The sequence below is a fragment of the Ceratosolen solmsi genome, unplaced genomic scaffold (genome assembly GCF_000503995.2).
Source record: "Ceratosolen solmsi marchali unplaced genomic scaffold, CerSol_1.0 scaffold7, whole genome shotgun sequence".
Taxonomy (NCBI): domain Eukaryota; kingdom Metazoa; phylum Arthropoda; class Insecta; order Hymenoptera; family Agaonidae; genus Ceratosolen; species Ceratosolen solmsi.
In genome coordinates, this window is record NW_011948413.1 from 4,320,019 (window position 1) to 4,337,662 (window position 17,644).

General features: G+C 27.6%; 3 protein-coding genes across 3 annotated transcripts; 2 read left to right on the plus strand and 1 right to left on the minus strand.

Annotated features, from left to right (window-relative positions):
• Window positions 1–351: 351 nt before the first annotated feature.
• LOC105367643 (protein fantom) lies at window positions 352–8,126 on the minus strand. Its single transcript, XM_011506410.1, has 8 exons — window positions 7,915–8,126; window positions 4,338–4,438; window positions 3,855–4,093; window positions 3,568–3,671; window positions 2,580–2,688; window positions 2,273–2,505; window positions 1,813–2,197; window positions 352–810 (listed from the first exon to the last, which is right to left on the minus strand). The coding sequence occupies exons 2-8, from the start codon at window positions 4,411–4,413 to the stop codon at window positions 352–354; spliced, it is 1,605 nt and encodes a 534-aa protein (XP_011504712.1). The 5' UTR covers window positions 4,414–4,438; window positions 7,915–8,126.
• Window positions 4,815–6,990, plus strand: cpa (F-actin-capping protein subunit alpha). The gene is made up of 3 exons (XM_011505980.1): window positions 4,815–5,078; window positions 5,433–5,682; window positions 5,750–6,990. The coding sequence occupies exons 1-3, from the start codon at window positions 4,854–4,856 to the stop codon at window positions 6,166–6,168; spliced, it is 894 nt and encodes a 297-aa protein (XP_011504282.1). The 5' UTR covers window positions 4,815–4,853; the 3' UTR covers window positions 6,169–6,990.
• A 4,427-nt stretch (window positions 8,127–12,553) lies between the features above and the next one.
• S1P (membrane-bound transcription factor site-1 protease) lies at window positions 12,554–17,576 on the plus strand. Its single transcript, XM_011505981.1, has 13 exons — window positions 12,554–13,107; window positions 13,188–13,319; window positions 13,395–13,601; window positions 13,674–13,858; window positions 13,928–14,225; window positions 14,472–14,623; window positions 14,726–14,940; window positions 15,039–15,150; window positions 15,717–15,975; window positions 16,080–16,351; window positions 16,423–16,661; window positions 16,745–17,015; window positions 17,096–17,576. Exons 1-13 carry the CDS (start codon window positions 12,565–12,567, stop codon window positions 17,454–17,456), a joined length of 3,246 nt encoding a protein of 1,081 aa, XP_011504283.1. The 5' UTR covers window positions 12,554–12,564; the 3' UTR covers window positions 17,457–17,576.
• Window positions 17,577–17,644: the final 68 nt, after the last annotated feature.

Below are 17,644 nucleotides of genomic sequence, written 5' to 3' on the forward strand. Positions count from 1 at the left end.
TGTTTTTCACAATTTTACTTCTGTAATGAGTCCTTTCGTTTTATTTTCAAATAATGATTTCCTGAAAATATCAATCAAGAAAGTAAAAACTTTTCAAATTTCAATCACATGCATATCTATATATTCAAGCACATTGATATATACTTTTTTCATAATTAATATAGGTACTGTTTAATCCATACAATGTTTATCTTTGATAGTGTAAAATATAAGGATATAAAATATTTTCCATTTTATGCATTTAGAATACATTATCAAACATTAGACTCAGTTACAATCGAAACCTTGAAAATGAAGAAAGCCATTAGTTTTATAATCACTATACGTTCATTATAAATATACAAGTATTTGTCAAAAACAAGAATCGCCGAATAACAAAGTTTCAAGTTTAGATACTTGTTTTCGAGATTTATTAGATAATGCTGATGTTCCTGAATGCCTTATTCTAGTTGTATTTTGAGATTCTAGAGGTGTATTTATTTGCACTTGGTCTAATAATCTTAGCATTCCTTTGCGAGACAAATTTCCATTTCGCGGAACTTGAATTTTATTTTCATCGTACAATTCATCATGATCATCGGAGGCTTTTTCGTTCGTTTTGGCACTATCTAAAAAATGTTCTGTTTGCGTTGATTCGTTTATCAAATGATCTTCTTCACCTGCTTGAATACCTTTTTCATGTTTAACAGGCTCTGTAATTTTACTATCAACAAATTCTTTTTTACGATTTTCTGAATTTATATTCAAAGCCTGCTTGTTTAATATGCTTTGTTTGTCATTTTTACTATTGATCTTGCATTTATTTTGTGACTAAAAACAAAATTTAGCAGACTATATGAAAACAATATAAAATTTTCTTTTAACTTTTATTGAGAATAGCACTGAGTTAGTATTAAGAGTATTAAATTAAATGCACTTAAAAATAAGATTATTAAAACAATCAAAATATAAGAATTAAAAAATATGTTTATACATATACAAATGGGAAACGTTCTTTATGCAAATGCAGTACCATAATAATAAGTATTATAAGTATTATAATAGTTAGCATTATTACAAGTATAATAATAGTAAGTATTAAAAAAACGGTATTATAACGTAAAGTAAAATAGGAAATAAAAATATATAGATCTTAGAAGCTCAGTCACAAGTATAAGTCATTTATATACAAAGTAACAATAATTTATATTTGGTTAATAGTAACGAAATTTACTATTAGCTCATACAGTTAATGGTACTACTACATACCTATTCAGCTACTATCTTTATACTGGATTATTTTCTATCCTAAATTTAATGTCAATTTAACATTTTATATTGTTATAGTATACATTTGTTTTAGTATAATTTAATATTTCTCCCGTACTCCGTATATAATTATTATAACAGTTTTTTTTTTTTTTTTTTTTTTTTTTTTTTTTATAAAAAAATTTAATCGATTCTCATTTTTTATTTATTACCAATTTCTTCTAATAGAAATATAAATTAACGCGTAAATTATTTCTAAATTAATTCTACTCATTACTACAATATTGTGCAAATTTTATAGAAATAAAATAAAAAATGAGTGTATATGTATATGCAAATTTTTTTAAAGTTAGTATGAAATATAATCTTTTAAAAAATATTAAATTTCAGTATTCATAGTAAATCGATAGTAATTAATGATTTTATATTAATTATATATAATTAATGTATGTTTATTACATTTATGATAAAAAATGGTGATAATCTGCAAACTTAACTCAGCACTTCCAACAAACAAAATCAATATAAAGTATGCAGTCATTGGATTAATAATTTGATACTCACGGTTAATTCAATATTCATTAAGTCGATATTTGATTGCAATTCATTAAGCTTAAACAGCAACTGCTCATTCGCTGCTTTAAAAGCTAACACATTGGCTTTTTCCTTGATAATATTATCCTTCAGGATTAGTTGTTCGGACGCCTGTTGTGCGATCTTCCGCTTGAATTCGTCATTCTCATGTTCAACATTATCGAATTTCGAACTGAGATCGAGAAGCTCACTGTTATGCTGTTGTAGGATCTTTATCTCGTTGATCAAATCAATTATCCTCTCGTCTTTCTCGCGCATATCAACCTCGGAGCTCTTGACTTTTAATATGCTCTCATCCATCTGGGCAACCTGTATCTTCTCAGCCTCGAGAGCCGCATTTACCTGCACGTTGTTCCTATGGATAATTGTAAAATAATTATTAAACGCATAGGAATATTAAAAATGAATGACATAATAAAATTCGACGTACTTGTTGCTTTCTTCGAGCCGGCTCTTAAGCTGACAGATCTGCTCGTTCAATATTTCATTGGCGCTCTGCGAGTCGATGAGTTTCTCGTTCTGACGTTTCATTTGACGCCAAATTCGGATGTACTCAATGTTCTCTGCAACCTTATCACGTTGATTCCCCGATGTATAGGTCGCAAGCTCGGTCTCTAAATCCCCGATACGCGACATCATTTCTTTCTTCTCCTTCTCTATTTCCTAAGAGCAATGCTTTATTTAATAAAAGAACGGAGAGGATTTATAACTTTGATAAATGGATAGGATTGAAGTACCTGCATTTTAAGTGAATAATTTTGAATATCGTGTTCATCGTTTCCACACCGAATGTTGATGCACTGACAAGAGGGAGTTTTCAATCGACTGCCTTCGCTCCGACAAGTACTAAAATAAATCGGCGCTCAACACTTGATATTGCTGAAGCCAAATCCAAGGGTTCGAGTGTTCGCGAGTGTTCTTCTATAGGGATATACGGGCCAATTTTTCTTGATTCGAGATTTATTACTTAAATTTATCGACTATGTAAATCAATTTTAATGTTTTTAATGTACATACATTGACTACGTCGGAACTTACAAAGGTTTGTAATATTGCTTATAGTTGAATGAGGAAAACGGTAAATGCAGATACCACGACAAAATAACTACTGTATACGAAATTTATTTGAAATTCAGCTGTTTGTATGGTATATTTAAAATATAAATGTAAATAGGTTTATTATTTTTATACAATTTATCACATAAAAAAAAAAGAAAGAAAAGTAACTATACGTTCATTGTTAAATGCTAAATAATAATTGTCATATTAATTATAAAAATTTACCGAGCACTTTAGGAAACTATTTCAATTTATGAGGATGTGAAAACAATGTTAAAAATGATATAAATTATCTTTAAAATTGAAAAATTCCTTATCAAGTTACTAAATGTAGAAGTGACTGTATTGCAATAGCATCGGGAATAAAGCCAAAATGGGCTTCATCGAATACTTATAAATAACGAAGCATCGAGAAAACTTTATAAATTCAACGTCGCGTACAGTTAGTTTTGGTACGCTTATCAATTCGCAAATTATAATAAATTGTAAAACTCGATATAGTAAAGAAAAATACAAAATGTCAACTATCTTTTTTATTATGAATTGAAAAAAAAAAAAAGAAAAAAAATATTTAATTTGAGAAGCAGTAATGAAACTCGGCCCATTCTCCCCTACAGAGTTGATGGTGAAATTAAAGTTAAAAGAAAAACTTAAATTACTACTTACATTAAGCCTGATGTAGATCCGAGTCTACGAACACGAGGAGGCGACCTCGCAAAAATTTTATTATTCATCAGTTGATTTCGAAGAATACACATTTGGTTTTTGAGCTAATTTAATAAAAAAAAAAAAAAAAAAAAAAAAAAAAAAAAAAAAAAAAAAAAAAAAAAAAAAAAAAAAAAAAAAAAAAACAAAAAAAAAATAAATAAAGCCATAAGAGCATTAGAAAACGCAATAAAAGGATTAAAAATATTCAACAATCGATATTCTTTATTAAATCATTAATGTATAACCTTGGAATTTTCGTTTTCCAAATGTAAAAGTCTTTCGCGGTCATTGGTAACGTCAACAGTGGCGATGCAGGTACGAGGATTCACTCCATACCTCATCAGTTTGGTGGCGAGTCTTTTGATCTTATCCTCCTGGCTGTTGGATAGTTTCTTAAGCGAATTTACCTCTTCCAGTAATCGCAGGTACCTGTCCTCGAGTTCGTAGCGATCGAGTTTACACACAATATGCCGCTCCCTAGGATCTTTCATTATTTTATTTTCACACTTTTGATGTCTTATGTCGTTCTTACACTGTGCAAATTGCAAATGGCTTTCAAAATATTCGAGTACCGATCGCGCAATATAAGAGATCCGCGAAATGACATTCGCGCATTAATAAAGTAATCATTAGAGTGCGCAAAGCATTAAATATATATATATATGACTATGATAAATCGACGAATTTAAGCGGTGATTCCTGATTAACTGATACGAGAATTTGCAAACCTATACTGCAATGGCAGGTGTCAATCGACGAGTCCTCCTTCACGGGATGAAGGTCCCTATCCAGATGATCGGTCATCGTCCTGGCATCGAATGCGACCTACCTGAAAGAAGATGTAGCATTATCAAAGATCATGGATCAACAACGAATCCACATCGGGTCAATGCAACGATGATGACGCGCGCCGATAAGCCTTGATGAGTATGGTGAGCCACCAATTGGCAGAGTCAAATCGCTGCTTTAGATATTCTCGGCCGAATAAATAACAAAAGCGTGGGATAGCGGCGAATGGGGAAGTGTCAAAGAGGAGCCCTTAATCTCGTGATGCACACTGTTGTCTATTGGCGGGGGGGGGGGGGGGGGGCGGGGGCGGAAAGCATTCAGAGGGCGCGCGTTCGTTAAAAGGCTGCTCTGCTGGCAGGAGGGAGCTGACGGCGATTGGCCGACGGGTAGGGACGAGGAGGAAACGGGGGCACACACGCTGGCACGTACTGTGGCTAAGGCCTTGTCGCTGGCTCATGGTGGCAGTGGCCACCGAAGGCAAGATGGCGGCGGACGGAGATGCGATTCCCGACCAGGAAAAAGTCCGAATAGTCTCGGACTTTATATTACATTCGCCCCCGGGCGAGTTCAACGAGGTTTTCAACGATGTCCGAATCCTGCTTAACAACGACAATCTCCTTAAGGAGGGCGCCTCCGGGGCGTTCGCTCAGTACAACAAAGATCAGCTCATGTCTGTTAAGGTAGAAATCATTCTCATTCGCTCGTAGTCGAAATCGAATGCACACAATGAGATACGACTTTACTCATTTTCGTCATCCTTCGGCTTCCATATCCCGAATCTTTTAATTTTTCCTTTCACGGCCTTTTCTTGCCAGCGATCTTGCGCATCAGCGATAACGCGTATCTCGTATAATTGTAAATCGTAGCGAATTTTTAGCGAGCAATTATCATTAGATTAGATATTGTTGTTAATTTTAGTAGCTGTAGTGAGTAAGCTCACTTCAAAAATCGAACCGTAAAATCCCATTAGTAAATTTCAATTGTCTTTTTAACGCATACATTTTTATATTTACATTGTAAAATGTTTGTAATAGATCGACAGTAGTGATTATCCAGTTCTTATAACAGAATACAATGACTTGGGAAATCAGAGGTTTTACGATCCACGTACTAAGCAGAGCTTTAAGTATGACCACCTGAGAAAGGAAGCACAAGATTACGAGCCCTATGAAACCGACGTAACAGCAGAACCGTGGAGGTTGGCATTACAGGAAGAGATATTTGCTTATACACAGAGTCATTATAGACATGGCTCTTGTTCTGTTTTCGCCAAGAGTCAAGGAGGTAAGGTTAAAGCTTTTATTTTAAAAGTCTTCATAGAAGTTTATAATTTTCAATAAATGGATTACAGAAAATATTACCCTAACGGCCTGCATAGAAGATCATCAATTTCAACCAAAAAACTTTTGGAATGGACGTTGGCGTTCAGTATGGACAGTAAGTTTTAGTACTAATTCGGGTACAGCTGAATTAAAGGGAAGCTTAAAAGTTCAGGTTCATTATTATGAAGATGGTAATGTTCAATTAGTTAGTAGCAAAGAGGTAAAAGAGAGTTTAGCAATATCTTCGGAAAAACAGACAGCCAAGGAATTAATACGGCTTGTTCAAGAATCTGAAAACGATTATCAGACTGCAATTTCTGAAAATTATCAAACAATGTCTGATACGACCTTCAAGGCATTGCGCAGGCAATTACCTGTCATGCGAACAAAAATTGACTGGAATAAAATTGTATCGTATAGTATTGGCAAGGAACTCAAAAGTCAATAGAACTAGATTTTTTATATATTATTAAGAGAAGTAATTATAAAAGCGCAATTTGGTTGCACGTGGTCTGGAGGTGTTATTGCATGGGAGCAAATGTAACATTACTATGTGTAATAAAATATTTGGTCAAAGCTCGCTCGTGCACTATTCGGCACCTCAGATCCAGTAATCCTAGCAATTTTCAATAATCAAATTGCATAGGATAACTACTCTGTCAAATAGTAGCCAATTTACTTGTATATTTTATATAAGAATAATAATTTCTTGTGTCAGGCAAGAATCTTGTTCCAAGTTTCAAAGTGCACATTTAAATGCAAGATACATCTCAATCTTGATAACGAACTGAATATTATATTTTATTCAAACACATTGTGTACATATATAATAGAAGTTTGATCCTAGAGAATATCAATCATTAATACACTTGTGTCTTTCTATTAAATTTTTGAGTGAAATTCATTTTTTGCAACAGCCCTGAACATTTTCTCAATTTCGCTTTTACACTATTTATAACGTTCTTAATCAATTTTTATATAAGGTTGCTATTTTTTATTGTAATTTTTACACTACTTAATAATTCTGTGCCAACTAGAGAAGTGGTGCATAGTCTCTTTTGGTGCTACTGCTTACCATAGCATTGCACAGCCAGACGAAGACGTGGGAAAAGGAAAGAACTAAGTACATAAGAAATTGTACATTGTAGAAGATAGCCTATAACCTGCTGGAGCCTTAATCTGTTCACATTTTGCGTTGAGAGGGTATTCTGTACATATGTTAATGGGATGGATGAATGGATACGCAATAGCGTTCAATTTGACACATAAGATTCAATATACGTTACATAATATTTAAACTTAGTCGTTAAACGACATTCAACTTTCAAAGCGCTCAACTTGTTGACCTTATTAATCCAGATTACATCAGAATAAAACAGAACATATGAGTCTTTTTGCAAAGACTTGCTATTACTTGTATAAATTATGATAAAATTACAAAAATAAATATTACAAATCTTAAATACAACACAATAGTTGCCTACTATAAATGAAATTTTAGGATTGTACCAACAATCAAGTGTATCTTGAATAAAGTAATGATCATGTCATGTAAAAATTACAAGGAATATGTTTATCGTTTAAATTATGTATTATTAAATGTTATTATTGAGCGAATAAAGTGATTGACACTTTACTGTACCATTGTGTACTTGTGTTAAAATGTCTTTCTAAATTTATGATCTTAACGAATTTATTTCAAATACTGTCATATCTCTTTTTATCTCTATAAATCATATATAATTATCATGTTGAACTGCATTGAATAAAATATATAATAATTCATAAGTGACAATTTTTCTGAAAATGTTTTTAATAATAAAATTAAAACATTTCATTTAAATTAGATGTATATTATTTCTTACTTTAATTCTTTAATAATTCTGAATTATTAGTCGTGAGTTAGTTATTCGGTTGAAGGTAAGGTATCAAGCTTTGCTCATATAATTTTTAATAATTGAAAGAATACTTTCTTTTCTTCTTTTTTTTTTTATCAAATTAACAAAATAAAATCTGTATTTAAGCCTTTAAATATATATATTCTTGTATTGCTATTATTTTTTTTAATACCCTAATGCAAAACTATTATCTTTTATGTTATAAACTAGTAAACAAATATCTGATTAATTGTTAGTATTGGTTATTTTTTATTATAATTAATTACTATAATATTATGGAAAAGTAAATTTCTCACCTTGTAAACACAAGATTTGAATACCTCAAGATCTGAATTACAATTGAAAAAGATCGACCCTTCGTATGCATTTTCTTTTTTATGAACAGAACGCGATGTCCTCTTGAATTTTGATATTCGTGACCATATTTGTTTACAAATTATTTTGTTACTATGGTAACTATTAGAATATGTCAACATTGTAGTAATGAATTAAAGCCATTGAATCTAGAGAGGTATATTTTATGCTTAATGCATATATGGTGAGTAATCACATTTGAACATTTCATGATAAAATTGATAAATTGTATAGATTATTCAAATTATACAATAATTCAACAATTTCAATTATCAATGAAATACAATAACACAGGTTAAAGCGAATATTTTCTATCGAGTAAAATTCTCAATTTCCGTTATTTACGGGCATTTTAAATATTTTAATAATAAGAAACTGTATTAAATAACATTGCAATTTCTTTTTTACCTAAATATTATACTGCATTGCTTTTAAAAATATAAGGTCTATAATATTAAATATAAAATTGGTGTTTTAGAAATTATACAGTTATTAAAAAATACAGCTTATACGAATTTAAAATTATAAATTGAACTTTACAATGCAAATGAGACAATTTAGTCAATTATATCTTTAATATATTATTTTATTGAAAATTTGAACATAAATATATGATCTTGAATGCTTGCATTTATCATTTATTATATTTTTTTATAAAAAATATTGTTATTTAATTATTGATATTGCAACACTTAGAAAATGAAGTATAAACATTTTATAAAATAAATTTATTCGAAGAAGAAGAAGAAGAAGAAGACGAAAAGAAATAGAAAGTATAAAATTACTATATGAATGATTAATAAATAAATTATAATAACATATGAATTTAAAATACATATCACATATAGTATATGTTTTAATGTTTAAAATAAGAATCAATATCTTTTAAATTCATTAAAAAAGTCCATTGATTTGTTACATAAGTTTTTCATAATATATATATATATATAGATATGTGTGTGTATGTGTGTGTGTATATATATTTTTGTAAAGCATGATGATTGTAAGAAAGTGCGTTTCATCTAATAAAAAATAATTACAACTAATTTAAGAATATATTTTTTAATTTATTTATAAAACAAAAAATGAATATCCACTTTATATTTACAAATCATAAAAGGATTACAAGCTAAAAGAAATGTTCTATTTCAAATGAAGAAAATGATTTTGTTAGAATATAGTAGTAGCGTAAATAAAATAATAAGTAATGAAAAAACATAATAAATTACAAATGAATAAATTACAAATCAATTATTTTAATTAATTGTTGAATATTTACAGCTTACACAATGAAATAATTCGATCGAGAAAAATACTTACGAAATTTTCTTCTAGAAAATATACTACTATTAGAAATATAATAAGCAATATTAATATCCATGATAATCGGTAGTAAAAAACTAAAATTAGACAAAATAAAAATGGTTACTTTTTAACATGCACTTTATCAATTAAACTTGAAATAAAAGTTAAATTTAATATACGTTTTAAAAAATTGTATTTTTTTCTATTAGAAATATACATAGTAAATAATGAGATTTTCATAAATACTTTTATTTATCCTTTCCATAAATCAATATCAAAATTTAATTACCATTCAACTAACACCTACATAACATTTGTTTTAAACCATCAAAATAAAATTTTAATTTACTTTATTAAAGATATTTTATTAATATGACCTAAAAAGACACAACATTAAAAAAATCAAATAACAGAATATGTAATTACTTTTAATTACTTTATTATTTCATTTAATAATAAAGAATGCTATGCGATAAGTGTATTGTAAGATAGTAAAAATAATTCACTCTTAAAATATTTTAAGAATTAGCACATAAAATTATTATTCATATAAATTAATTTAATTATCATTATAAAAAAAAAACTTGAATAAAATCTATAAAAATCATTCTATACACAAAATTTATTTAATCATTATTTTATAATTATTATCATTATCAACATAATCCTTATTATCTATATAATAGTTATTATTGTTATTGTTTCTTTATTATTATTAAATGAAGGATGAATATGAATTCTATAAATCCATATACGCGGTAAATTAATATATTTAACGACTTTTTAAACTATTACTATAAAATCAATAAATAAAAAAAGTATATAAGTAGAAAATACGTGATTAGTTTAAATGTAATTATTTCAATTTAACGGATTAATAATTATTTATTACTTTTGTAGTAACGAATATACAAACGTACAAATGGCATAGATAGAACTAATCAGTTATTCCAGTGTGTGAGATTTAATAAAAAGTATATAACAAAAATTTAAAAAATTGTAGATAAATAACGAAATATATTTTAATTTTCAAAGATTAATTTGTTTCATTTAAAGTATATAGGATAAATATTCAAGAACAGCACTCCTTTTTTCTATTCTTGAAATCTGCGTTGGTATTAAGAAGAAATCTTCTTTATTTTAAATGTGGGCATGTACATTTTATTTCTATTTTTATCGGCGTTTCTTTAATACAAATATAAAGTAGACTCCACGTGACTTCCCTATTTTCATAATTACCTATAAGGCAAAAGATTTTACATCGTAATTCGCGATATAAAATAATTATTACAAATTCAACCTATTTAGACATTATTACTTACCCATACATAAAAAATAACTGTAAATATCGAATTTTTAAGTTACAATTTTAATTACAATGTTAATAATGTAATTTAATGTTAATTAAAATCTAAAGCAATGTAATAATAATCTTTATAAATAATAAAAATAAAATTATAAGCACGTAGATATATCTATGCTTAAGGAGAAATCATTAATAATGTTGTATAAGGTAACATAGATACTAGAGAAATATAAAATATTAACGTAAAAAAGAAAATCATTTATAATTAGAGTTCTAATTATAAGTTAAAAATATTTTCAATAGAGAATTTTGCTTTTTCTGTATCTACTTCTATCATGTATTGTTTCTGACATTATTAATACATTTTAAGTTATTTTTCTAAATGCAGATAATCTTTTAAATGTTAAGAAATATAATCCGTTTATGAATTTATTAATTAGTGTATTCATTTCCATTATTGAACTTATCAAACCAAATGAATAAATTATATAAAATTGTATGTAAAATTAATTCAATGTCATTTTTAAATTATTAGTAAAATTTTTTTAATATTATATTTTAATTCATACAAAATTTCAATTATATGAAAACCAATATATAATGCTTTTTTTTTAATGAAACCTTTTACAGATTTTGAATTGCATATAATTAGATCAAATTTCGCAAACTTACTTTACCAATATGATGTGTCAGAGTAAAATATTTTTTAAATTTACTTTCCTTTCTATATATCAAAACCTAACAAATTTATGTGTTAATTCGACTATTATTTAGCTATCAAAATAATTGTTTAAACCTACTTGTACCTAGTTTATTCACGTATAATCGGCACTTCTCCTTAAACACTATTGAGATAATACTTTATTTATTATTATAAATAAATACTTTATATTACTTATGATATTTCCTTTTATTGGCTAATTAATTATAAAAATTCTATATTATTCATACTGGATTGCTTTTATCTTTTGCAGATGGTTTACAATTTTAATATAACATAAAAATATAAAAATAGTGCAATATATTTTTATTTAATAAGCTCTATAGTAGATTTAAAGAATTTGACTGTAAAAAATAAAATAATGAAATATTTACTAGAAAATGGTAAAAATGAAGATATTGAAATTTTTGTCGCAAAAATATATACAATACGATATAAAAATCCTAATAATAGACTAGTTATGATTTTTTATTTTTCTTTAATTTATAATACATATGTTCTAATATAAAATTTATTATTAAAATACAACGAACCTTCTTCAACGTTCATTATTTAAGTATATTAATGTAATGATTTTAATAATAACATTCTAAATTTCAATCTAATTTAAATCTTATTAACAATTTTTAAATTTGCTAAACTGACACATTGCCATTTCCTATATCTTACTGATCTGTGAAATTCATTTCAATTTCTTTTATATTTATGCATATATGTATATTTATCATGTATGCATATATCATTCGTAGAACGCAGGTTATCCATTGTCAACAATATACACATGTTCACGTGCATGTCAATTCATGTGATTTCTAATTGTCAGTCGAGCATATCGGAATACATTCCACCTCAGAGTTCTTCTAACGTCACGACCAAAATTAGTTAACAAATGACAATTACGATTTTTCTATCATAAAGCTATAAAATTTATAACAAACATAAAAAATGTGTGTTCGTATTTTAAAAATTAATTTCATCATATGTTTTAATCGAGAAAATATTTGATATTAAGAAATTAAATAAGTGATAGAGCATAATTAAGAAAAGCGAACGGTGAAAAGGAAAATTTTAGGTTACCAAATATGAAATGAAGAAGATAAAGCAAGAATTTCCTGTTGATTTTGTAATTTTTTTTAATTGTTATTTTTACAATTAATATTTCTTTTAATTATAAATATGTTATAAATGAATTAATCTCTATTTATATTATGGCAATAATTCAATACTAAAATTATAATTTTAGCAGGTTTGATACATAGTATGAAGCCAAGGATTTGTTGGATTCGCGTTTCAGTATTGTTATTATTATATAATATTATTGAAATATGTCACAACCTAATACAGCAACAATCTGTAAACGAAACCAATTATTGTTATAAGACAAATGCGATATCATGTCTTAAATATGATGTAAATTTTTGTAACACATCTTATAAAACTCAGGGTATAAATATTAAATTTTCTTCGCAAATTGTTGATGATGAGTATATTGTTACATTTAATGGATATTATAAAAAAGAAACGCGTAAAAATTATATAAAAGCTGCGTTTTCTTCTTCTGGAATAAATGATTGGAAGATTATATCTAGAGATAATCTAGCTTCAAAATATCCAAGTGATTTTGATATAGTACAGATTAAAGAAGCTAGTAAACAAAATGGTATCGATGCTTTAAAAGGTCACCCATCGATTCAAAGAATAACTTCTCAAAAATTGGTTCATAGAACGTTAAAGTATTTGAAAAGTGATAAAGATGAATTATTACCGGAATATAAAAGTTTTAGAAGAAAAATTAATAATAATGTACAATACTTTATTTAATATTTTAAGTAATTAATAAATATAAATAATGGTGGTTTTAAATATTTCATTATGAATTTTAGAAAAAAATGTTTTGGCATCAATCTAAGCAATATAAATCTAGGAAGTTATTACGTGCAACTCCTCGACAAATTACAAATATACTGCAAGCTGAAACCCTTTGGAAGTTAGGAGTTACAGGTAAAGGAGTTAAGGTAATCGGAAATAAATTTAATAAATATTTATCAATAATATAATAATGAGTTTTTAATATATAATAATAATATTAGGTAGCAATATTTGATACTGGATTAGCTGCGAGTCATCCTCATTTTAAAAAAATAAAAGAACGCACTAATTGGACAAATGAGAAGACTCTTGAAGATGGTCTGGGTCATGGAACCTTTGTTGCAGGTGTCATTGCATCTTCGCAAGAATGTTTAGGTTTTGCTCCTGATGCCGATCTTTATATATTCCGAGTATTTACAAATGCTCAGGTATATAAGCTGCTTGTAATTAATTTACTCTCATATTTCATTATAATAAAAAGAAGTATAAACTATTTATAGGTGTCATATACTTCATGGTTCCTTGATGCTTTTAATTATGCAATTCTTGCGAAAATAACAGTTTTAAATCTTAGTATTGGTGGACCTGATTTTATGGATCATCCTTTTGTTGATAAAGTTTGGGAGCTTACTGCCAATGGTGTTATTATGGTTTCAGCTATCGGTAATGATGGGCCTCTTTATGGGTAAATATAAAAAAGTATAAGAATAATATGTTGTAAGATATTCTAGTTAGTATTATTATTTATTTATAGTACTTTAAATAATCCTGCTGATCAAATGGATGTTGTTGGTGTTGGTGGAATTAATTGGGAAGATCAAATAGCAAAGTTTTCATCGCGTGGTATGACAACATGGGAACTACCTGCAGGCTATGGAAGACTCAAACCTGATCTTGTTACATATGGATCTGGGGTTCATGGATCTGCTTTAAAAAGTGGTTGCAAATCCTTATCTGGCACTTCGGTAGCTAGCCCAGTTGTTGCTGGAGCTGTAGCTTTATTAGCGAGTGGTTTTATAAATTCTAACAATTCCATAAATTTTGAACAAAAGGTAAACAAAGAATTAAAACAAAGTAATTCAAATTTACATATTACAAGAAAATAGTTTTTTTATAACTAATAATTAAAATTTTTATCTAATAATAAATTTTAGTTTAAGTGTTTTATTTAAAATTTTTTAAATATTTGGTTTTAAATTTAAATAAAACATTTTCTTTGCTTTGTCTACTCATTAATACCTTAAAGTTTAATATTTCTGCAGATTTATGATGCTTTTATCTTAATTTTTTTATTAAAGATTACTCCTGCTAGTATGAAACAAGCCTTATTAGGAACAGCTCAACGTTTATCTGGTATTGGAATGTTTGAACAAGGTGCGGGTCGTTTAGATCTTTTGAGTGCATTTCATTACTTACGTTCATATTCTCCAAGAGCAACACTGAGTCCAAAGTAAAATCATAAGTTTCATATGTATTTCTAGTCTCGTTGTTGGATATTATGCATTTAATAATATTTACCATTGTCTCTTTCAATAAACTGTCATATTTATAGTTATATAGATTTAACAGAATGTCAATACATGTGGCCATATTGTACCCAAGCAATAGTTACTGAATTAACATGGCATCCATACACTCGTGATAATAATGGTGAACGTATCGATGTCTCTTTAACACACTGTGATATTCTTTGGCCTTGGTCTGGATGGTTAGCAGTAGCAATTACTGTTCCAGCTACTTCCAAGGATTGGCAAGGCGTTGCTCAAGGTACATTTTTTCTTTAAATATAATAAACTTTTATATTCATATTTTTAATACAATTGACTTTAAATAATTATTATCAAATAATTTAATATTATTAAAAGGACATATTAGTTTAACCATACAATCACCACCAAGTAACAGTGATCAAAAACCGAGAAGTTCAACTGTTAAATTACCATTGAAAGCTAAAATTATACCTACTCCTCCACGTCAGTAAGTTAATTTTTATTTAAAATTACAGAAATTCGATAACTTATTAATTATAAGTACAAAAGAAAATTAATATTTCTATAAATTTCCTATTGACTGTCAGTTATTTACTTTATTTTCACTACATGTTTTGCACAATTCGAAGTAGTCAATTTTATTTAAATGAAAAAATTTGTTATCTTATTAACTTATACAAACAGAACTTATATTAACAATAAAAATCAAAATTAATTACTCAATACATTTTAAATTAGAATTATTTTTATAAAATAAAATTTTGAGATGCAAAAATATATTATATAATTGTTAAAAATTTTATAATTTCATAGTCATTGACATGGCTATATTTAGTAATCATTGAAATAAGTAATAATGGATTTTAATGTTCATTAAAATGTTATGAGACATTGCACTGCATTACAGTTAGAGTTGAACAAAATAATTAGTCAATTAAAATGAATAATAAAAAAAAAACAAATAATGAATGAAAATGTTATACTTTTATATATACATTCGTTTTTATTCATTTCAACTGTTAACTAACGAAGTAATTATTTATAATTTATTAGTAAACGAATTCTGTGGGATCAATACCATAATTTAAGATATCCTCCAGGATATTTTCCTCGTGATAATTTGAAAGCCAAAAATGATCCACTTGATTGGAATGGAGATCATATTCATACAAATTTTAAAGACATGTATCAGCATTTGCGTAATGCAGGATATTATCTTGAAGTATTGGGAACACCCTTTACATGTTTCAATGCTCGTAATTATGGAACTTTGCTTATTGTTGATACTGAAGAAGAGTTCTTTCCTAACGAGGTAAATGCAATATATATATATATATATATATATAATACATAGTATTTTATTGATAAATTTTAATTTATGTACATACGATGGTAATGATATTTTCTCTATTTTAGATTTTAAAATTAAAAAAGGATGTAGATGAGGGACTAGCCTTAGTAATATTTGCCGATTGGTATAATGTAACGGTAATGCGTCAAGTTAAATTTTATGATGATAATACTCGACAATGGTGGATACCAGAAACAGGAGGAGCAAATGTACCTGCTTTAAATGATTTATTATATAAAAATTGGGGTATTGCTTTTGGTGATAGTGTTAGAGATGGTCAATTTATTTTAGGACAACATTCTCCAGTGACTTTTGCTTCTGGCACTGTTATTACAAGGTAAAAAGTTTATTATATAATTTTGATTACAAATTATCATTTGGATTAAATATAAAATATTTCCATAACAGGTTTCCTAGTGAAGGTTTTCTTATGCATGCAGAATTACGAGATCAAGGGGAAGAATTATTATCAAAATCTGAAATAGGAAATTTACGTTATGTACCAATTCTAGGACTTGTACAAGTAAATAATTTTAAAAGAAATCAAATTAGGAAAACAAAGGAATCTGAACCTAAATTCAGTACTTCTGGAAGAATTGTAGTGTATGGAGATTCAAATTGCATCGACGACAGTCATTCACATAAACGTAATTATTAAATGATGGATAATTAATTAATTAAATTAAAATAAAAAATGAAAAATATTGCAATATAATTTTTTTATTATAAGCTTGTTTTTGGATGTTGGATGCAATTCTGGAATATGCTACAACAGGTCGAATACCATCAGTTTTTATTGAAGAAGAAAATCGTATTAAAGGAAAGAGAAATATTATGTCATTGGACACAACAGATCTTCCTAAACGCATGGCAGATAGTCATTTAAATCGACATAGTAAAGTACTAGAACCTGCAGGTTCTGCTCTTCATTACCGTCCTCTTCCTTCATGTCCAATTTCAATATTAGCCACTCCAGAGCCATTAAATGAAACAGCACCAGTGTAATTAACATATTTTTTTTTTAAATATAATGTTTTTATATTTGCAATAATTTAATATAATGTATATTTATTTATATCAGGATTTTATATAAATCTCAAAAACTACTATCAGTTGGAAGTTCTCTAATTTCTGCAGTTTCATTATCACAAGATTCAGATCTTCTGTGGAATTCCAGGCGTGGTGGTGCAATAAAGCTCGATGCACTAATTCCTCGGGATATTCATAAAACAAAAGTAAACGCACAAGTGGATAATTTAAGCCGAATAAAATTTGGACATTTGGGATACATACTAGGATTAATAATTTTAACTGTACTAATTATTATAGCTTTCAATCGATGGTGTTGTTGCACAACAAAGCGATCTCGTAGAAATAGAGCAGTTGGCAGACTGCAAAGGGTGATACAAGCAATTGCTACTCGCAGAGTGCTTACTATATAGTGCTTGCACTACAAAGTACAATTGAATAAGTGTTGATTTTCAGAGATTATCTTGTATCCATTAATATTATAAGAAATGTTTTTTTTTATATGCATACATCTGTTTTTCTTAACACGTGACTGCCGTTAAAAAAGAAAAATCTTTATTTTCTTATGCGTTATAATATCAAAGATTTTTAATAATTTATT

Excerpts from the sequence above, each read along its gene's own strand:
- LOC105367643 (XM_011506410.1), bottom strand. The coding sequence starts at position 4,413 with ATGACCGATCATCTGGATAGGGACCTTCATCCCGTGAAGGAGGACTCG. Across the intron at positions 4,094-4,337 it reads CACCTGCCATTGCAGTATAG|ATCCTAGGGAGCGGCATATT; the intron begins GTTTGCAAATTC and ends AAATAATGAAAG. Across the intron at positions 2,198-2,272 it reads CGGCTCGAAGAAAGCAACAA|GAACAACGTGCAGGTAAATG; the intron begins GTACGTCGAATT and ends AATTATCCATAG.
- cpa (XM_011505980.1), top strand. The coding sequence starts at position 4,854 with ATGGTGGCAGTGGCCACCGAAGGCAAGATGGCGGCGGACGGAGATGCG. Across the intron at positions 5,079-5,432 it reads ATCAGCTCATGTCTGTTAAG|ATCGACAGTAGTGATTATCC; the intron begins GTAGAAATCATT and ends TGTTTGTAATAG. Across the intron at positions 5,683-5,749 it reads TTTCGCCAAGAGTCAAGGAG|AAAATATTACCCTAACGGCC; the intron begins GTAAGGTTAAAG and ends AATGGATTACAG.
- S1P (XM_011505981.1), top strand. The coding sequence starts at position 12,565 with ATGAAGCCAAGGATTTGTTGGATTCGCGTTTCAGTATTGTTATTATTA. Across the intron at positions 14,226-14,471 it reads CCATAAATTTTGAACAAAAG|ATTACTCCTGCTAGTATGAA; the intron begins GTAAACAAAGAA and ends TTTTTATTAAAG. Across the intron at positions 16,662-16,744 it reads CGACAGTCATTCACATAAAC|CTTGTTTTTGGATGTTGGAT; the intron begins GTAATTATTAAA and ends TTTTATTATAAG.